Raw genomic sequence first — 22,993 nt, forward strand, 5'->3', positions numbered from 1 at the left:
TTTTGGATTTATATCTTTATGCACATATGGTCTATTATGTTCACTGTCCATGTGAGTTGAATTCATACTTTTCCAGGTAGTTCGCATTGGGAAGAAGATTATAAGGCTGAATTAATTAGTTATGAGAAGATTATAGTATTGATGGCATAAAACACTGGCTCTCTCTCAGAAATCCTTAAGGATGACATTAACTAATTACACTTTCTATGACTCAGGCCTACTTTTGATGTCAATACACCATGTGACTTTGTCTCTCAGTCTGGACTCACATTAACTACATTCCTGGCACACCACACTGAGGTACTAATTTGCAGTGATAATAACTGTCTTATAACCCAAAATACTCATTTTTACAGATCCGCTTGGGAAGACACATTATAATCAGAAGATTTCTTGGTGGGCACGTGCTCAAAGGTTTAATTGCCTGAGTTTATGATAAATCCTAATATTATGATCAATCTTGAGTTCTCTCAGAGCTGGGTTGGACATCCCTCTTTGATACTTTTATAGCTTTATGATTATCTCATTGCACTGAAGATACTATCATAATTGCCTGTTGTCTGTAGCACAGGGCCTGGCACTTGATAGCACTCAGTAGGTATTTATTGAATGAATAAATAAAGGAATAGAGGGTGCTGGTAAAATCTTCCTGTCCTCTGGATAGTGTTTGAATAAGTGTAATCTATATTTGTTCCTGTGAGTTCGTTTTTTATTCTATTGCTGACCAATCCCATTTCAACGTGCACGTTCTTTATTTAGCTTATTTTATACCTTCAATCAGCTCTTGGTCTCCCCACAGTTTTGCAATTTAACACTAGAAAGATAATTTCATGGGGTTATTTTAATTTTTTCATATATAACAAAATTTAACTGATAATTGTGTGTGTATAGATAGATAGATATCCATATGTATAAGCTTATATATATCTGTCTAAATGGTTAAGCTTATACATATATATACCTGTCTATATGGAAATACATATATATAATGTACATATATGTATATACACATAACCATCAACCTATCCACGCATTATTAAAATATTATAGAGATAAGTATTATGGGTTTCAGATAATTCCCACATTCTTACTAGAACTGATCAGACCTTAGAAATTCTGTAATCCCAAAATATTATGCCATTATATCTTGCTCTATCAAGGCAGGAGAAACCACTCAGTGCCATGGGTACTAAAGACAAATTGTCTCAAAATGTCTCCTGTATATACCCATTTCTATAAAAGGTAAAACAATAATATCATACACACACACACACACACACACACCACACACACACCACACACACACCACACATATCTGCTTTAATAGGTACATAGACTCCCCAGCAGGATATCGAAGATTTGGTAACAACTGATGCTTTTCGAGGAAGGAAACAGAACTAGAAGAGGTTGGAGGGAGACTTACTTTTCAGTGTATTCCTTTTTGTGCCATTTCAGTTTGCAGCTTCTTATCCCTTACTCAGAAATGAATAAGTAGCAAATCAATAAGTGTTCCTTTTGCCTTAAAAACAAGACTTCTGGCTGGGCGCCGTGGCTCACGCCTGTAATCCCAACACTTTGGGAGTCCGAGACAAGTGAATCACAAGGTCAGGAGATCGAGACCATCCTGGCTAACACGGTGAAATCCCCTCTCTACTAAAAATACAAAAAATTAGCCAGGCGTGGTGGCGGGCGCCTGTAGTCTCAGCTACTTGGGAGGCTGAAGCAGGAGAATGGTGTGAACCCGGGAGGCGGAGCTTGCAGTGAGCCGAGATTGCACCACTGCACTCCAGCCTGGGCGACAGAGCGAGACTCTGTCTCAAAAAAATAAAAAATAAAATAAACAAGACTTCTGTTGTGCTTTCAAGGTTGTATCTCATTGCTACTGCTGTCGTGTTGGGTTATTCTGGACATAGAGAAGAAATGATCACACTTATCTCTGGTTTTGTTTTCCAGGACTTTGTTGGCATTAGGCTGTCATGTGGGTATATCAGATGAACATGCTGAAGACAAGGTGAAAAAAATGAAGCTACCCAAGAAGTAAGTTGAATGACTAGGCAATAGTAAATAATCTGCGTAGAGATTTAGTGCAACCAATAACTCTTGATGGACACACAGATGCCTTGCTTTTACTGAAGCTATAAAATTCAGATTCAAGGCTGGGTGCGGTGGCTCACACCTGAATCCCAGCACTTTGGGAGGCCAAGGCAGGTGGATCACCTGAGGTCAGGAGTTCGAGAGCAGCCTGGCCAACATGGTGAAACCCCATCGCCATTAAAAATACAAAAATTAGCTGGGCATGGTGGCACGTGCCTGTAATCCCAGCTACTCGGAAGGCTGAGACAGGAGAATCGCTTGAACTTGGGAGGCAGAGGCTGCAGTGAGTCAAGATCGTGCCACGCACTCCAGCCTGGGCAACAGAGCAAGACTCCCATCTCAAAAAAAAACAAAAAAAATTCAGATTCAAAAATTTAAACTAACTAAATTACCCTAGGGGTTACATTAAGTATCTGGTGAAACAGTAGTTTCTATCACATTGCTGAGTGATGACACAAAGCTCAGAATATATTTGGGAGTGTGTTATAAAAATTGTGTTATTTTCCCAGCGTGTGTTTGTATGTTAACAGAGGTATCCATATTTCTAAATGATTACATATAGCTTTCTACTTTCTGCCCAAAAATCTTTATAATTTTATTTACTTTTACAATAAAAACATATTCGAGGATTAATTATGAAGTCGGCATTATTATCCACATTTTAAGATGAGAAAATTGAGATAGATAGATGCTGCAGTGCTGGTTTGGCCTGCTGTTCTATGACCTATGTCTATGATCCTGCTTAACTTCAGATCTCACCTTTCTCATCTGCCAATGAGCGTTAGTAATACCTACTTAACAGGGAAGTTTTAGGTATTAAAGAAATACTCAATAAATGATAGCTGTTTCATATTACTTTCTTATTTATTTAAACTTAAGTATCCAAGCTATTTTCTGATGTGTACGACTTGTAAGTAGCAGACCTGTAGATGTATTAAATAATAGCATCGAGATATAATCAAAGTAGCCACCCCATGATCTCTATCAGTCACCTCAGGCCTCATGTTCCCCCAGAAAAACATAAAATCCAAGTAGAAATTGTGTTTTTGCTGTGCAAATGCAGATTTAAGCAAGTCTTCCAGTTCAACAGCCTATGAACCCAGGTGCTCCATAAGTGAGTTTATAAAAACTGTACTGTTACCTTGAGCATTTTTAGGTTCTAAAATTTTTCTTTGAAAATTTAAATAGTTCCAAAAGATGTGATTTTATGGTACATTTTGCATATTTACATTTCAAGATGACACTTTTTCATCAACTTTGAGTGTATCTTATGAGCACAGACCACAGTGTTCAGATACCTGCCATGATCTGTTTAAAAATGACATAAAAATGTTGATAATGGAGAATTTTACATTATTTCATTTTCCTTTTTGAACTGTATTTTCAAATTATTTCTCCTACTGTCTATTATGCTAATAATCAATATTTTATGCTTGACAGTCTTTGAGTACTCTATCCTACGTTATAACTAAGATATGTATCTAAATTGAATTTTTAATTGTTTTTGTTTTCTGTGATCATAGTCATTAAGTTAAAATTTTCCTCTTGAGTTATCATTATATTATTTTAGTACACAGGTGCTCAAAATGACATAAATTATTTTTAATAAAAATTAATATAAAATAGGATTTTATTGGAAATAGCTCATTGTAAGATGGATTTAGCTATTCTTTACCTAATTACATTATGTATCATGTACAAATAATATTTACTGATAGAGTCAAGTTGGCAGAGTGGTTGCAGTCTTCGTTCATATAAATAATTTTTGTTATTAAAAAGATCATTGAGTTACGTGAACCAAAAACCATAATTGTTTATTATGAAAAATCATATTTAATGATTTTTTCAGGGTGACAGCTCAATTATGCCCTTTTTCAGTTTCTTGAAAGCCAAAAATTGGAATCTACATGACTTGCAAAAGAATTCATTATCCTCTCATTTTCATTATCCTCATCCTTTCCAAACCACTCTCAGGTTTTTTGGAAAGTATCCAAAAAAGGCATTATTAAGGCTAAAACAGAACAAAACCAAAAACCAAAAAACAACAACCTAGTAATTATACCTGTTACTCTTTTACTCAGAAGGATAAGAAAGTAGAAATGTTAATTTCACATTATCTTTGACAGCATAATACATTTAATCAATTGTTTGTATCAAATGCTATGTGTGAGTGTATGTGCATGTGTGTGTATGTATTTGGGGTACAATTCAACTTATTTCATGTATAGATTCTATCTGTTATAAAATCTGATTGATAAAGGCAGTTTTCACTGTCAAAACAATCAGCTAAAACAGAATTATCTTTTGTCAAAAATATCTGGTTGTCTTTTTCTGTTGAAACAAATGGGTTCATACATGTCCCCATGACAATCATCTCAATTCCAATTTCTAACTTTAAGATAGGTAGATGAGCGATTGATAGCTAGATGATAGAAAGATGGATGGGGCACAGGGTTTAAAAATAAGTTTGTCTCATTGAGGAACTAAGGTCCTCTGCCTTGAGTATTTATTAATGCATATTCCTTGTGTTGCTCCCACAATGCAACACAGCAATTATTTGAGAGTGGGTGAAGATATGGAAAAGCTGAGATCCTTCAATGAAAACTATACTTGGACCTGCTGACAGTCTATATACTATTTCTAAATTTGCCATGAGATATCATTTTATTCTTTCTCTATTGACAAAAATTTTCATGATAACAGGTATTGATATGAATGCAGATCAGCACAAGCCTAAAATGTTGGGGTTTTTTAACAACCAATTTGCAAGCAATTTGACATCATTGTGTAAAATTGAACATTTGCACATCTTGCTACCCAGCAGTTCCACCTCTAGAGATATACCCTAGAGACAGTTTGCACCAACAAACAGGCAAACTATCTATCATTCATAGCAACATTATTTGAAATAGCTAAAGAATAAGGGGGGAGTTATAGGAGGTGGAAGAAATATTCTTCAATAAGAAAATGAATCAAGTTGGCTATAGTCTAATAATGAAATCACAGAATTATAAATGACAACATAGATGGACCTAAAAAATAATAAGGGTGTAAAAAACATTCTACAAGGTGATGCAATGTAAAACCATCTTGGAGGCTCAAAAGCAAGTAAAACTAAAAAATAAAAACTAAATACATATTTTGGAGATACATACTTCGATAAAGACTGACTTTCTAAAATCAATGAAATTATAATTCTAGATAGTAATTATCTTTGGTATAAATATAGGCAGGGATGTAAGATGGGGAGCAGCACACAGTTAGATGTAATGTTAGTAATGTTCTAATTGTTAACTTCGTGATGGATTAATGAAGTTCACTTTATTATAATGCTTTGAAGCATATACTTTCGTAGTTATTTTATAATGATTTTTAAAATAAAAATCTGATGACATATAAATCCAGATATACCATTAGTCATAACAAATGTAAATGGATTAAATTCTCCATCTGCGTAACAGAAATTGTCAGATTGGATTCAAAAAGATAATTTATGGTATGCAGCTATAGGAGGTACATCAATAACTTTAGAACATAGAAAAGTTGAAAATAGTAAGAATGACACATTAGGCAATACTGCTCAAAATGAAACTGATGTACTCTCCTTTTATCAGTTTCTGAATAAAACAAAATTGCCCTTAAAGCAAAATTAATATTAAGAAAAGAAGGTCACTCTATGGAGGATTGAGAAAACAAGCCTCATGCTATAACTACTCATGTATAGACCAAGTAAAACAGCTTCAAAAATCAATGAAGAAAAATACCAGTAGATTTTCAAAAAGAAATAGACAAATATACAATCATAGTGATAGACCTAACTCAACTCTCAGAAACTGATATGTGTAACAGATAAATATTAACAAAGATTAATAAAAATATAAATACACACCAATTAAAAGCTTGACATATATAGAGTGCTGCATGCATGAAACATTTATAAAATTTAATATCCTTTAGGACATTAGACACTGATATCGTAAAGATCATATCCACTGGATCACAAAGAATAACAGCAAAAATAACAAATCATGACACATTTAGACATTTAAAAATATACTTCCGGGCGCGGTGGCTCACGCTTGTAATCCCAGCACTTTGGGAGGCCAAGGCGGGCGGATCACAAGGTCAGGAGATCGAGACCACAGTGAAACCCGCCTCTACTAAAAATACAAAAAATTAGCCGGGCGTGGTGGCGGGCGCCTGTAGTCCCAGCTACTCGGGCGGCTGAGGCAGGAGAATGGTGTGAACCCGGGAGGCGGAGCTTGCAGTGAGCCGAGATCGCGCCACTGCACTCCAGCCTGGGCGACAGAGCGAGACTCCGTCTCAAAAAAAAAAAAAAAAAAAAAAAATATATATATATATATATATATATATATATATACTTCCAAATAGGTTATGGATCAAGCATATCACTGGAAAATGATTTACTTACCACTCTGCCTTTGTTTATTTCTAATTAAAAAGATAACCCATATTTCTTGATGTTGCTAAATGAACCTATCCTTTTTTCATGCCTTTATACTCTTATAAACGGATGATTCAAAATCAAATTTTTAAAAAGCTTTTTAGTATTTTTGGTTTCGTTTATTTTATTTTTCAGGTTGATGAATACGAATTGCATATATTTATGGTATACCACATGATACTTTGAAATATGTATATGCTGTGGAATGGCTAAACCAAGCCAATTAATGTATTCATTACCTCACATGATTCCTTCTTTTTTTTGTGAGAACACTTCAAATCTCTTAGCAAGTTCAGTGTATAATACCTCATTGTTAACTATATTAACCATGCTGTACAATAGATCTCCTGGATTTATACATCATGGAAATTGTAAAACACAATAATGGAAAAAGGAAAATATTTCATATTAAAACATGAGTTGCATATATTAAGTATTACTTGGAGGAAGTAAAAGAAAATAAATTATAATAAGAGCGATACTAATGAATTTGGTGGGAGTGGGATGAAATATAAACACCAATGATGCCAAGAGCCTGTTTTAAAAACCTACTAAGCAGGGGAAAAAGACTCTGAAAAGATTGACAAAGGAAAAAGAAAAAAAAATTTTGTTAGCAAACTTAGGAATATTTTGAAAAATGTAATAAATATACATTAAAACTTTCTAAAGGTAAAAGTATGGACAGTTGTATAGAATAATATCAAAACTGATCCAATAAGAAAGAAATGTGAATAGAGCTATAACCATTAAAGGAATTGAATCAAACACACACACACACACACACACACACACACACACACACACATCCCAAACAACTTTTCTATTGATTTCTACCAAATACAATCTCAAATAAAGAGGAAGAAACACTCACAGTTTATTTTCTGATGACATGATTTTCATATCAAAGCCCAGATCAAGACAGTATGAAAAAGGGGAATTATAATCCATTGTTATTACGAGCATAGATGCAAAAATGCTAAGTAATATACTGGCAAACAACTCGGTAGTGTATTAACAAAGTATAATATGACCAAGCTGAGTTTGCTCTAGTAGTGAAAAGATAGGTTAACATTAGCAAATGTATCTATTAATCTAATAAAGAAGAAAATTCATATGATCAACCCAATATATTTAGAAATAAATAATTCATAAGATTTTTTTATTTATAAGCATATAAACTCTTAGAAGGCAATACTCTGAGAGATTTTTTCACCTAACAAGGGGCAACAGAAACCAATAATCTATAAGGTAAAATCTCACATTTTTCCTTTAAGGTTTAGGAATGAGACAATATAAGTCACTACTACTTGATGTGTTCAATAAGGCCAGTGCAATGAGACAAGAAAAAAAATCATGAGGCTTGGAAAGGGAAAACACCCAATTGTCATCAATAGCAGGTAATATTGCATAGAAAACTCAGGAGAATTTACAGAATTATTTCTAACAATGATAGGACCCTTGACCATTTCCTTAACCTTGCTTTATTTCTTTTTAAGTGTGCTTCTACACTTGATGTTATTTATGTTTCATGTCCTCTAATCTGAAATATGCACTTACTAAAGGAAAAAAATCTGTGCATCAAAAGCATCTGTTAATCCCAGCACTTTGGGAGGCCGAGGCAGGTGGATCACAAGGTCAGGAGATGGAGACCATCCTGGCTAACAAGGTGAAACCCCGTCTCTACTAAAAAATACAAAAAATTAGCCGGGCGTGGTGGCGGGCACCTGTAGTCCCAGCTGCTAGGGAGGCTGAGGCAGGAGAATGGCGTGAACCTGGGAGGTGGAGCTTGCAGTGAGCCGAGATTGCGCCACTGCACTCCAGCCTGGACGACAGAGTGAGACTCCATCTCAAAAAAAAACAAACAAAAAAAACTTGCAGAACAATATCAAGAACTAAAAATTAATAAAAAGATGCCCAAATAGAAAAATGAGCAAAGGATATGAACATAATTCATAAAAAAACCCTGCAGATCCAATAAGCATATGAAAGACACTCAACTTCAGTACTAATCAAGGAAATGTAAATTAAAATCACAATGAAAAGCTATTTCACCCCCACCAGGTGAGAAAAAATGGAAGACTATGTAAATTAGTACAACTACTATGCAGAGCAATTTAGCCTAATCTTATAAACCTTATAATGTTGAAGGTGACCCATTTCTTTTTCCAGAAATAAACTGTAGAGATACTTTTGTACTCATGCAAAACAAACCTGAAAAGAATATTCACTGCAGCATAGATTGCAATAGCACTGAATTGGAAACAATTTAAATTTCCACCAAATTCCCATCAATCCCTATACAGTTGTTTTTCTGTTTGTTTGTTTTGTTTTGTTTTTAGATGGAGTCTTGCTCTGTCACCCAGGCTGGAATGCAGTGGCACCATCTTGGCTCGTTGCAACCTCTGCCTCCTGGGTTCAAGCAATTCTCCTGCCTCAGCCTCCCTAGTACAGGCGCCCGCCACCACGCCCAGCTAACTTTTGTATTTTTTAGTAGAGACGGGATTTCACCATGTTGGTCAGGCTGGTCTTGAACTCCTGACCTCAGGTGATCCGCCTGCCTTGGCCTCCCAAATTGCTGGGATTACAGGTGTGAGCCAACGTACTCGGCCTAAATACAGTTTTTATAGATTCATGTAATGGCATACTATAGAGCAGTTAAAATGAATTAACTATAGCTCGATAGATTCAATGGACAAATCTCAAAAATACTACTTAGAGCCAAAAACAAAAAAGCCTGTTACCAAAAAGGTGATACAGTGTAATACTGTTTAAAGTTTAAGAACATAAAATATAATCTACAGATAATTCATAGAGCCAGATATATGGAAGAACAGTATAAAAATAATGTCTAGGAATAGTCAACTTCAAATTCGGAGTAATAATTCTCTCTGGGGATAAGGAGGGGATTGGAATTGAGGTGTAACAGAAGGAGAGCTTCAAGTGTATTCATTATTTTTGATACTTTTGCGTAGGCCTGAAAATGTTCATAGTAGTAACAAAGAGGTGATTGATAACTGAAACCAGGTTTTAATCAACTTAAAAAAAATGTTAGTGGAAAAGAGGAGATAGTAGGAATATAACTGGTTTTTAAAAAGTTCAGGCCGGGCGCGGTGGCTCACATCTGTAATCCCAGCACTTTGGGAGGCCAAGGTGGGTGGATCACCTGAGGTCAGGAGTTCCAGACCAGTCTGGCCAACATGGTGAAACCCTGTCTCTACTAAAAAATACAAAAATTAGCTGGGTGTGGTGGTGGGTGCAAGACTCTGTCTCAAAAAAAAAAAAAAAAAGTGAAGATGGTATTGATGGTATTCGTTTAGAAGGAAATGGTGTTTAAAGAAGTTTTTTTTTGGCCAGGCCTGGTGGCTCACAGCTGTAATCCCAGCACTTTGGGAGGCCAACGCAGGTAGATCACTTGAGGTCAGGAGTTCCAGACCAGCCTGGCCAACATGGTGAAACCCTGTCTTTACTAAAAATACAAAAATTAGCTGGGCGTGGTGGCACAACCTGTAATCCCAGCCACTCGGGAGGCTGAACCAGGAAAATTGCTTGAACCTGAGAGGCGGAGGTTGCTGTGAGATCACACCACTGCACTCCAGCCTGGGTGACAGAGTGAGACTCCATCACAATAAAAAAATAAAAAATAAAAAAATAAAAAATAAATTTGATAAAGCATAGGAGACACATGAGCATGTTTATGTAAATAGTGGGAAGAAAACAGGGGGATGAGTTTTAAAGGAGAGAGGTGATGATTGAGAGCAAGGTTTCTTATTTCCACCCTTGTCCTGGTGTCTTGAATTCTATGTTCCAAGGGACTTAATACTGACTGGATTAGGGAGAACAAGACACAGGCATAACCTAGTGGATGACTTTAAAGGTCCATTCTTCTGAACATTCTGTATGAATGCACAGGCCATATAACCTAGATACAACCTAGATACACTGATAAAAGTCATAGATTAGAAATTGTCTTAGCTTTTCTTAAAATACATTATTTAAACAAAATATAATGTTCACAAGAAGATTAATTTTTGGTTAAAATCTTGGTAAGAACCAGTATTGTTTTCTACTAGGTTTACCTCTGTCATTTCTAAGTTTGACTCTCACTTCCCCTTGCTGAAAGCATATATTTCCTGAGTGCCAAGGTTTCATATGATACACATATGCATTTTAAGTTGCTTTTGTGTAACTATTAGAAATATGGTTGATTCCTACACGCAACCCTTGGGCTATGGTCTATGAAAGGGCAGTATCATAGCACAATAACCTTTCCACAGCCCAGAATATTTCTACTGCTGTCTCTTTTGCATCTATTTTAGAGACATTTTGATAATCGGTCAAGTTCAATATATCAATTGGAATTAAATGCTATATTCCCTATTAAAAATAGCCAATTTTGTACCGTGCAGCCAGTGGAGCCGGAAGTTATTATCCTCAGTAAACTAATGCAGGAACAGAAAACCAAACACTGCATGTTCTCACTTATAAGTGGGAGCTGAACAATGAGAACACATGGACACAGGGAGAGGAACAACAACACGCACTGGAGCCTGTAGGGAGTGGGGCATGGGGGAGGGAAAGCATTAGGAAAAAGAGGTAATTCATGCGGGGCTTAACACCTAGTTGATGGGTTGATATGTGCAGCAAACCACCATGGCACACATTTACCTATGTAACCTGCACATCCTGCACATTTACCCCGGAACTTAATAAAAATAAAATCTTTTTTTAAAATAGCCAATTTTTTGTGTACATCCTGCACATGTACCCCAGAACTTTGAAATAAAATTTTTTTTAAATAGCCAATTTCTGATATATAATAGACATAATTTAATGGAAACTTCTTAAGAAATTTTGAAGAATGGATGATTCATTGCAGTTTTTTTCTTTCCTCTTGTGCCTCTTTTTCTCTTTCCTCTCAGAACAAACAAACAGTGAAGAATACAACACATTATCATCTATTCTTAATTTCACGCATCTTCCCTCATTTACTGTAGCTAAACTCTTGACACACTGCATAGTTTGATGAGCCTAGAGTTAAATTATTATAGCAATAAAGAAATATGCAACTGAAAAACAATCCACTCACTCCAAGAGCTTGTGGTCCTCACTGTCTCATATGCCTAATTGAGTGTTTGAGATTGTTCGAAAAGCTGTAGATTTAAATGAAAATAAAATCCTGTCTGAATATTAATGGCATTTATTTAAACTTCCATTTAGCACTTATCTATTATGAAATCAACACGAAACACCGTAAGTCAAAGGCTGCTTGAGTGTTTAAAAGCCTATTAGGGCTGGGCACGGTGGCTCATGCCTGTAATCCCAACACTTTGGGAGGCCGAAGCGGTTGGATCACCTGAGGTCAGGGGTTCGACACCAGCCTGGCCAACATGGTGAAACTCCGTCTCTACTAAAAATATAAAAATTAGCCAGGCGTGGTGGCAGGTGCCTGTAATCCCAGCTACTTGGGAGGCTGAGGTGGGAGAATCACTTGAGCCTGGGAGGCAGAGGTTGCAGTGAGCTGAGATCACATCATTGCACTCCAGCCTGGGCAACAAAAGTGAAACTCCGTCTCAAAATATTAGAAAAAAAAAAAAGCATATTAGGATCATCTGAGAGGTTTCTAAAACGACTGCTAGGTTTTCTGCTCTTCCCAACACGGCCTTATCCCTAATGCTGTGAAGCTACTACGTGTGACAGGAAACAGTGTGATATCTCTCAGGCATAGTAGGGCAGATAAAAGGCTGAGAATGATATGCTTGATGCATGTATATGTATATACACACACACATATAAAATGACTTTCTGAAATGAATGCATTAGATACTGAATGTGTACCCATATGTATACTGTTTATGTAGACACAAACACATGTGCAAAATTCAGTTTTGTAAATATTTACCAAAGTGAAAAATGATTTAGAAATACAGTTGGATTTTTCTGTAAAGATGAGGCACTGTAATTATGAAGAAAAGAAAAACCCTTACTCTTTTTGTGTGTAGTGGGTAAATTTCACAGACCAGAAGCTTAAAAATGCACCAACGTGCTGTGTTCTTCATTTTCTCTCATTGGGCTTAATTTAGGGTTTAAATCTAATGAGCCTTGTAGCCAGAATGCAGCCTGACAGTGATAAATTAATTCTAGTTTGTTTAGGGCAAACATAATTATATCAATATTTTCTGTGTCTAGTCTCACCTTTAGGTCTGATTCCAATGTCATCTTCTCAAGTGGTCTCCCTCAACTTCTTTAAAATTGTACTCTATTTAAAAACAAACTTCCTCCTATCCCCCTTTCCTACTTTATTTTTCTTCATAGCATTTAAATCTTCTAACATACTATTATATTATACTTTATTTGGTTTAGTACATGATTCCTCATTGGAACATAATTTCTATAAAGATATACATTTTTGTCTATATTTATTTATTTATTTATTTTGAGACAGAGTTTCACTCTGGTTGCCCAGACTGGAGTTCAATAGCGCCATCTCTGCTCACCGCAACCTCTGCCTCCCGGGTTCAAGCGATTCTCCTGCCTCAGCCTCCCAAGCAGCTGGGATTACAGGCATGCACCACCACACCCAGCTAATTTTGTATTTTTAGTAGAAATGGGGTTTCTCCATGTTGGTCAGGCTGGTCTCAAACTCCCAACCTCAGGTGATCCGCCCGCCTCAGCCTCTCGTGTATTATTTGTTCCTAGAATAGCACCTGAAAGCATTCTACTGCTGAATGAATATTTGACGGTGAAATTGAATACAAGATTTATGCCCCTCTTATTACCAGGGCTGCTTATGTTCTGGGTACTCACCTGATAAGGAGGTCTGGTTCAATCCTTGCCCATTCTCATCTGACTTTGCTGTCTTCGACTGAATTGTCTTCATTCGTCTCTGCTGGCATTTTACGGGATGTATGTGTTCTGCACTGATTTGATATTGGGTTCACATTGGGTGCCCTCCTCCCCTCTGTGAGTCACTGTTCCTTCTGTGCCTCATCCGGGCCTCTTTAGGAGTGCTGGAAACCTAAGAATGCTCTCTCTGGCTGCTTGGAGATTGCAGCCTATCGGTGGAGGGAGAAGGAAGGGTTGCCACAGCCCCATCAGCCTGGAATTAGTTTGTCACCATATCTGTACTGTTCATGGGTCTGGATCTGTGAAATTATGAGACCCTGCCATTTGGCTGAGTACAATCTAGGAAGCAAGATAGAAGCTCACTTTGGCTCGGCGATCTATCTGGTCCTCACTTGGGCAGAAGGCTGGGGAGAACTTGCCTCCCCTGACTCTCCCCTCCTCCAGGCTCTGGAATTTTCAGCCTATCTTAGACTGGAGGCCCTGGGTTCTTTATCTGTTCTTTTCTGTCCTAAGGCATAAGGGCTTTGTTCCTTTGGTATTCAAAAGCAGAGATTTTAATATCACAAGGCCCTGCTGTAAAGATCTTTGTCTCTGCATTGAATGTTCAAAGACATTTTAAAATCCAAAAGCCAAGTACAGCTTTTTTTTCCCTCTCTCTCTCTTGAAATGCTTCCTTCTTGAGAGCAGTGGATACTTCATGGTCTTGTTTCAAAGGGGCTGAGGGGTGGAGGAAGCCCTTCAAGTGAAAAGGAGCTTGGGGTCAGGGGAGTAGGGCACATCTTCATATTACTCGTTTTTATTTAAAAACAAACAAAGTAAAAAAGTAGAAGAAATATAATGCTTGTTTTCTCCCTTCTGGAAATTAATCCTTCTGTATTTGTTTTCTGGAGAATGATTCTGAATATTCTCTATACACTTTCTGTGAAAATGTCAGCCTAGTATTCATTTCTAGCAGATGTGCTTTCAGCAAAACTTGCTCTTAATGTCTCTGGTGTGCAGTCATCTGAGATTTCCCATTTGTTCCAAGGTACTTGAAGGGCTGATTTGGCTTTGAAATTTACAGCTAACACTCCCTGAACTCGGCTGTAGCTTTTACATGTTTACCGTACATCTTTCACGATATAATGATTTCCGAGCTTCATTTAACTTGATTCATATTAAACAAGCAAGCTTGGGAGGTGGGGGTGGCTTAAAAAAAAAACAAAAGTTTGGTGCTTACTGTTTTTGGTATTCTGCCTTGTTTTTGTCAAATCACTTTAATTGGCCCTTTAATTACATGACACTGAGCCCTTGTTTCAAAGGCTCATCTGGAATACCTGCTTAGGAAAAATGTGGGTCAGATGAGAATGAAGCACAGAACTGAGCTGCAACTTAACATGAAAATTCCCCAGTGGAGCCAAACACTGTCAATTTTTTGTTTATATCTTTGGTGACTTGATGCAAATAGAATCGACAGTTGGCCAGGATCTTTGTTGTTTTGTTGGTTTTCAAAGGTATTTAAAAAAAATTTCGCTATCAGGAAAGCGAAGCCTAAACTGTTAGGTATTTTATTACTCTCAATGTTGTTGTTTTATTCTTTTTTATTTTATTTTATTGAATTATGTAGTTGCCAAAATAAAACTAAGAGCTAATAACTATAGAAGTATTTTGATACTTTGTCAAGTGAACATATTAAATCATTTGTTTAACTTCCTCATATAATATATATTCCTCATAAGCTAATTTTATAGGATGATTGATGGCACAGATAATGTGCATTTTAAAGAAAGGGGGTAAAAGCTACATATACCTATTCAGCAAATAAATTGGAGGAGAGAAGAATCTGTCGGCTGATTCTGGCAGAAGTTTCTCATGGTGTTTGAGAAAGTAGAATGTAATACAGAGACATCTTAATATGAGCTGTATGGTTTTTGTATTAATATAATAATAATATGACTTTTTCCCATTTTGGTGGCTATAAAATTTTACTTTCCAAGAGTTATTTTAGTATTTTTTCTTTTATTTACTTTAACTTTTTAGAAATCAATCTGAAATTTTGCTTGAAACTATTCAGCTTCTGATTCATGTCAATTACATTTGATTCAAAGGCTTTGTTTATTTTTAACCACAAGAAGATAATAATTCATATTAGCAGTTGATTGTCCTTTGTGTACCTAATTAAATTGTATTAATAAGGTGAAATGAACATTGTTTGTCAAAGTGTACTTATTTACTTTTAAATATATCTCATTTTGATATAACGATTTGATTCTTAGCTCCTTTGTCAGAATGTACTACGAACAGAAAAATCGTTTCATAAATTATTGCTGTTACCATTAATTCATATTGGTGAAACATTCATGATGTCAATAGTGTTATCCATTACAATTGGTTAAAGTCCATGAATTTCATAGATGTTCATGTTTATTTTCACTGTACAAATGATTTGTTGTTCAAAATAGGTGGAAATAAAAAGGTTCAGGTGAAGTGAGAGTTTGTAACTATAATTTGGATGGGATTATTAGCCATTTAAAAAAACAATTCTAAGCTTCAAATCCTTTCTTGTACAAGGTTATAGAGAAAAGAAAGTAAAAAAAGTGTAGTTTACATCTGAAGATGAATGTGAACAAATTATTGGGCTACTTAAACATGCAAATGCATCTCCATAAGTTTTCATTGAGATCACAGATTAAAGCAATTCTAGCAGAAATCTGTATGGGAAGAAAACAATGTAGAAAATAAAGAGGAATGATTGTGTCAATATTATCCAGCTTCACACATTAGTAGAACTTGTCTATAAGTTTTTATTGGGAAGGACCTCCTTCCCACCTTCCACCTTTCAAAAGTACTTCCTCATTCCCTGAGATATTGCTAGAAAGTCTACCATTAAAAATTGGTTTTCAGAAAGTATCACTCCTCTTTGGGAATGCATGTATCCCTCATTAGGGTAGCAATGGCTCCGATCAATGATTCACAGGTGGATATCAAAACTTCATCATCTGTGTGGCCTCTGTGGCTGCTAGATGGGATCAAGGCTGTTGGAATGTGAAAGAAGATTGTGTGCTGGCTTGTGCTGGGTGACCATGGGCCGGTTGTGGGGAGTGAGAAGTAGTTGTGGGGAGGTAAGGAAGTACAGAAGACTGGGTTCTTCATCATGTACCCTGAGGCTGCCTCCAGCAAACTGTTAAACTTGGATATTAGACTATGCTAGCTTGATTACCTGTTGGTGCATTTGAAATGTATTGGGAGCTTTTTCTTGAAAAATAAAAAAAACTACTTTCCATGCCAGGAGTGATGGCTCATGCCTGTAATCCCAGCAATTTGGGAGGCTGAGGCAGGAGGACTACTTGAGGCCAGCGGTTGAAGAGCAGCCTGGGCAACAAAGTGAGACCTTGCCTCAAAAAAGAACAGAAATAAACACCAAAAACATAAATATACAATATGTAAAATATATATATTAATGTTTTGGGTTTCTTTTTAATTTAAATACATAATATATCTATATCTATATATTCTAAAATAAAAGAAAATACTTTCCAAATAAGAACTTATATCTTCAGCTGTGATTACAGTTTATAGATTTGCCTATTTAAACGTCAGAAGTCTGTCAAATACAATGATTTATGTAAGTTGTTAAAAAATTCCCACATGGCTTCTTTATTTAAAAACAGAAGCTACAGTTAATTGCCCATACAGAGTTTTTATTTAAAATTGAGCAAAATTTAATGTCCATAAATTTAACTTATGAATGTAAATTGAATGACATAGACCAGTAATTTGTCCTAATTATTATAATCTACTCAAAACAAAACATTTGTAAAGCCTTTGTCTACAGAAAAATTACTTTTTTTGTCTATAGATAAATTACTTTTTTTTTTTTTTTTTTTTGAGACAGTGTCTCGCCCTGTCACCCAGGCCAGAGTGCTGTGGCACAATCTTGGCTCACTGCAACCTCCGCCTCCCAGGTTCAAGCAATTTTCATGCCTCAGCCTCCCAAGTAGCTGGGATTACAGGTGTGCACCACCATGCCCAGCTAATTTTTTTGTATTTTTTAGTAGAGATGAAGTTTTGCCATATTGGCCAGGCTGGTCTTAAACTCCTGGCCTCAAGCGATCTACTTGCCTTGGCCTCCCAAAGTGCTGGGATTACAGGAGTGAGCTACTGCGCCCAGCCTATAGATAAATTACTTATAATATATGGGATGTATTATAGTAAAATAGAAGTAATTAAGCTAAAGCCAACTGTATTCAACCTTAAAAAAGTTATTTATTGCTGTAATATATTGACTCATTCAACAAATTTTTACTGAATGCCTACCATGAATTGGTCACTATTCTAGGTGCTGGGGGGTCACTGTGAATAAAATAGACAAACTCCCTGCTTTCAAGGAGCTTGCCTTGTAATGATGCCAGTCATAGCCCAGAGTAGTAGTTTATCTTTAAGAGAATTTGTAGTTTATTTTCAAAAGCATTTATTTATTTATTTATTTTGAGATGGAGTCTTGCTCTGTCACCCAGGCTGGAGAGCAGTGGTGCAATCTCTGCTCACTGCAGTCTCTGCCTCTTGGGTTTAAGCAATTCTCCTGCCTTAGCCTCTCGAATAGCTGGGATTACAGGCACCCGCCACTACGCCTGGCTAATCTTTGTATTTTTAGTAGAGACTGGGTTTCACCATGTTGGCCAGGTTGGTCTCGAACTCCTGGCCTCATGTGATCCACCCACTTTGGCCTCTCACAGTGCTGGGATTACAGATGTGAGCCACCGTGCCTGGCCTTTTCTCACATTTATTTTTAAGAGCATTTTCTCATGTTTTAGTAATTAATTTTGTAACAGCATAATTACCTAGTGAATGTTCTTGAGTTGATGCATTTATGTTTATATTAATTTGGTAAATAAAATTAATTTTTGCAACAACTATATATGAAAAGGCTGTTGTCTGCTGGGAACTGTTTTAAGGATAATGGCAGTTAGAAAAATGAATCAGAAACAGATCCTGACCTCAAGGTATAGTCAATAGTGGAGAATACAACAGTGACAGAAGAATGGAAGAAAAGCAGTTATAAAATAGGCTTTGTGCCAATCTCAGTAGTCAAATAGAATGAAACACTGTGTGTCTGTGCGGAACGGGGCAGTACTATTGCCCTTATATGTGTGGATTGAAAAGTTAATATTTTCAACTTTGTATTTCTTCCAGTGATTAAAACTTATACCTGTTTTATTATAAGAGTACCTTCTCTCCAGCCTAGAATGTAGAAGCAGTCTCTGCTAAGAGACCCTTGAACTCTAGGGAAATAAAATGCAATCAGATTTTAGATGGTTGCATAGCTGAGCCTTTCTTTACTTTCTAGTCTCTATCTTATTTAAAGGCTTCCTAAATAATGTAACTAGGAATGACAATAAGGAAATAAATTACAAATGCATTTAAATTTCCCTGTAGAATAAGAAATAGTGTCTGAAGGATACTCTGATTTATGAAATAAATATTACATTAATCTAACATTTGACAGTTGAAGAAAAATGAGGACTTCACAGGAAGAGAAATCTCTAAAATGTTTCAATAAATAACCAATATTTTGATTTAGACTATACAAAAGCCTCAGCTATTAGGAACACAAACAATGACAGGTCGTTTTCATCTTTGAGAGACAGGTAAGTCGGCTCATTTCTGTCTTATTGGTGTAAAAACAAAAACACAAAGATTACGTGGCTTTTCCTTCTGATCAGTTATCAGCTAAAGTGAAAGGAACCTAGGCTTGCTGTCTGGTACTTCACCAGTGGTTACCACTGTGGTTTACGGAACAACAGCAATGAGGTAGGGCCAGAAAATGATGTTTACAGAGATTTTTATGAAAAGGCCAATTCTATACAAATTTCTTTGTCTCTGATTCATAGTTACCAGCTGACAAGTGGATACAAGCCTGCCCCTATGGACCTGAGCTTTATCAAACTCACCCCGTCTCAAGAAGCAATGGTGGACAAGTTGGCAGAAAATGCACACAACGTGTGGGCGCGGGATCGAATCCGTCAGGGCTGGACTTACGGCATCCAACAGGTACATGGGAATTAGCATTGGTCTGAGACTGACTTAAGTGGGAGTTAGCATACTTTGTAACAGGAAAGATTAAATAATGACTACTCTAAAACTTGTATCATATAGATCACATGTAGTGCACATTTGGATTAAAACACCTGTTTAGTGCTAGACTCCAGAACTTACATGACCTTAGCTCTGGCTGTAATCGTGAACACATGTGAGGCACACAATGAATAATACTACACTGGTGACTTATAATATGGTTTTGTGGTATTTCTCTCTCTGAGACTGTATTTTAGGAGAAACTTTTGAAATGTAAGAAGATTGGGATAAAATGATAATAAAACGGGTGCACCATTCCTTATTCACAATCCCTGGGGCCACATACATTTCAGAATTCAGTCTTTTTATTTGGTTTGCAGAATGGTGATTTGAGGATATATTACATGTATATACATAACAACCTTGGTAGGGCAGCTGACTTCCAATTGCAATTCATTCCGCACAAGGGAGGCATGGTCATACCAAAGAGGGGTAAAGACGGTAAACAGCCTCGCATCAGTTCAGGTTTCACCACTGAGTTACTGTTGCAGACTATTTTGCTCCAGGCATCAGTAGATATTCAGGTATTTAGGTATTAAGGTATTCAGGATTAGGCATTCAGTACAAATTTGCCTGAAAGAGGGAAAGAAGAAAAGACAAGACAAAACAGTATTTCTGGCTGGGCGTGGTGGCTCACACTTGTAATCTCAGAACTTTGGGAGGCTAAGGTGGGAGGACTGCTTGAGCCTGGGAGCTTGAGACCAGCCTGGGCAACATAGTGAGAGACTGTCTCTACAAAAAATTAGCTGGGCATGGTGCACATGCCTGTAGTCCCAGCTACTCAGGGGGCTGAGGTGGGAGGATCACTTGAGCCCAGGAGGTTGAGGCTGCAGTGAGACTCTGTTTCAAAACAACACAACAACAAAACAACAACAACACAGTATTTATTCTCTGGTTTACCAGAACAACCCCTATCTGATTCCATAGCTTTCTTTCTTTCTTTCTTTCTTTTTTTTACCCTTAGGAGATGTAGTGGGAACATCCACAGCCTCCCAATTCCTTTTTATGTTAAAGTATTGAGAATTGATTATGCTTCTTGAAATGTGGAGACTTGAGCAAATACTGCAGCAGGTCTCAGGGAGTGAATGGAAAGAAGTAATTTCCAAAGTGATACTGCCCTACACACTTGTAGGAGTTGATGCATCTCCCCCATGCCATGGAAGTACTCTAATATTAAGCATCCTTTTGCCAAGATAGTAAGATAGCCTGTTCTCTCTCTCTCTGTCAACACATTTTAACCACAGTTTAACACTGGAGCCTCTCGTACAATAGACAAGTTACGAGTTTTATAGTCATTTTAGTGCCCCTGTAATTGCCGAGTTTCACTGGTTGGTGGATTCAACCCAATGCATATTTTTCAATTAGGGACATAGAAGGGTGGTCCATGACACACTGGAATTTTTTGAAGAGGGGAAAGCAGCCTTAAGTTCATTGACTGAAAACTACTGAGGGGGGACCAGTACTAATTTGGCTGTTCTTGGAATAAAACTCTGTCCATGAACTGTACTCAGAAGTTATATGTTCTCTAAGTTTGTCCTTTGCCATGTGAACGTGGCAGATGGAAGTGGTTAGAGATCACTGAAGTTGTTTTTTGTTATTGTTGTTTGTCCTTCTCATGGAGAGGGCCTGCTTTCCATACATGTGCTTATTCATTTGATTGAATCTTTTGTATTGACAGTGTTTTGGTAACTTTGCAGCCTGGGAAGACGCAGGGATTGTGGGTCAGGTTTTTCTCATGGAATTTAAAGTTTGATGTATTTGGTAGCTACTTATTTTTAAAAGCCCTTGGTATTGCTTTGACGGCTGCACCCTGTTTTTCCCTGCAGGATGTAAAGAACAGAAGAAATCCTCGCCTTGTTCCCTACACTCTTCTGGATGACCGAACCAAGAAATCCAACAAGGACAGCCTCCGCGAGGCTGTGCGCACGCTGCTGGGGTACGGCTACAACTTGGAAGCACCGGATCAAGATCATGGTATTTTGGTTTTACTTTCCTCTTCTTCGGTTGCAAGATCATGTAGTAGTTCTTTAAAGCCAAATAAATGAATAAAAGCGGGCGTACTAGATAGAGTTCTCTAGTCTAGGTGTGGAATTTCAGCCAAGTGGATTTTATTCCCTGAAAAATACCTGAGGGATGAGACCCACCTCTCAGTGGGATGGCTCAGCACGCTCATGATTCTATGGGCGGAGAAAATGGGCCTGTCTTCCTCAAGCGTCTGAGATCAATAGGTACCTCCCTGATTATGATATTGAACTCCTCCCCTAGCCCGCCAGCCCTCCTCCAGAATAGCTGATTTTTGCTGGTTTGGGGAATAAGCTTGTAGTGGAGGCTAGTGTTTTACAAAATTCCACCTTCATCATTTACACACACGTACAGGCAACATTGAATTAATTAATGTGATATTCTGCTTTAAGGGAAACACATTACAATAAATACTCAATAACTATGTGTTGAACACAATGGATTTTTAAAGGTTCTGCAAAGAATACATTTTCCTTAAATAATACCTCTGAAGAATGTAGTTTAGGCTGGGCACGGTGGCTCACGCCTGTAATCCCAGCAGTTTGGGAGGCCAAGGAAGGTGAGTCCCGAGGTGAGGAGATCGAGACCATCCTGGCTAACACAGTGAAACCCCATTTCTACTAAAAAATACAAAAAAATTAGCCGGGCACGGTGGCGGACACCTGTAGTCCCAGCTACTCGGGAGGCTGAGGCAGGAGAATGGTGTGAACCCGGGAGGCGGAGCTTGCAGTGAGCCGAGATGGCGCTGCTGCACTCCAGCCTGGGCGACAGAGCGAGACTCTGTCTCAAAAAAAAAAAGAATGTAGTTTAGAATGATCCACTCTTTAATCCTTTGCTCCTGCAGTTTGAGTTAGTTTAATACCCATTTTCAAAAAATTGGCAAAAAAGAAATTGGGGTTGTGTGCTTCATCACAGTACCTGTAATTTTTGATGGAAAGTTTTAAAAATGTATTCCAAAGGTATTCTAGTGGCTCATATTTTCAGTGCATTACCTGTACATAAAAGTGGATCTTAAATAATAATGATAGTTTATATATTAACTATGTAAGTGTTTCTAAGACTTTTGCAATTATTATTGAATCCTCACAGTAACTCTTATGAGGATGATACTTGTATTACGCTCATTTTACAGATAAGGAAACTGAAATTCGGGGACTTCTGTGTCTTCCCATTTAAAGTGGCAGGTGTAGGATCCTAAGCATAGGCATCCTGACATATTTTAGTCCTTTGAATTGAGTAAAGACATACTTAGCATCTTGACAGATCTTATCAGTTACTGGATTCTTATATTTGCTGCAAATTAAATGACATATCTACTTGTTAACGGTAATATCCATAATGCTAACATAATGTCTATCTTGAGGTTAGCTTTGTAACAACAGAGATGTGGTACACTTATTGTGAATCAGATGCTGTTAGGTGTGCAAGATACCAAGAAGATGCCTGTCTCAAAGA

General features: G+C 37.1%; 1 protein-coding gene across 6 annotated transcripts in view; it reads left to right on the forward strand.

The window, feature by feature from the left end:
• The window catches only part of RYR2 (ryanodine receptor 2), a 799,701-nt gene that overhangs the window by 481,426 nt on the left and 295,282 nt on the right, over positions 1 to 22,993 (forward strand). For all 6 annotated transcript variants that reach the window (XM_032137647.2, XM_032137648.2, XM_058430777.1 and 3 more), the window contains 3 exons: positions 1,954 to 2,037; positions 19,273 to 19,432; positions 21,343 to 21,490. In XM_032137647.2, the coding sequence (XP_031993538.1) occupies positions 1,954 to 2,037; positions 19,273 to 19,432; positions 21,343 to 21,490 (392 nt within the window). The remainder of the gene's footprint in view (positions 1 to 1,953; positions 2,038 to 19,272; positions 19,433 to 21,342; positions 21,491 to 22,993) is intronic.

Source organism: Hylobates moloch, unplaced genomic scaffold (assembly GCF_009828535.3).
Source record: "Hylobates moloch isolate HMO894 unplaced genomic scaffold, HMol_V3 SCAFFOLD_18, whole genome shotgun sequence".
Lineage (NCBI taxonomy): Eukaryota > Metazoa > Chordata > Mammalia > Primates > Hylobatidae > Hylobates > Hylobates moloch.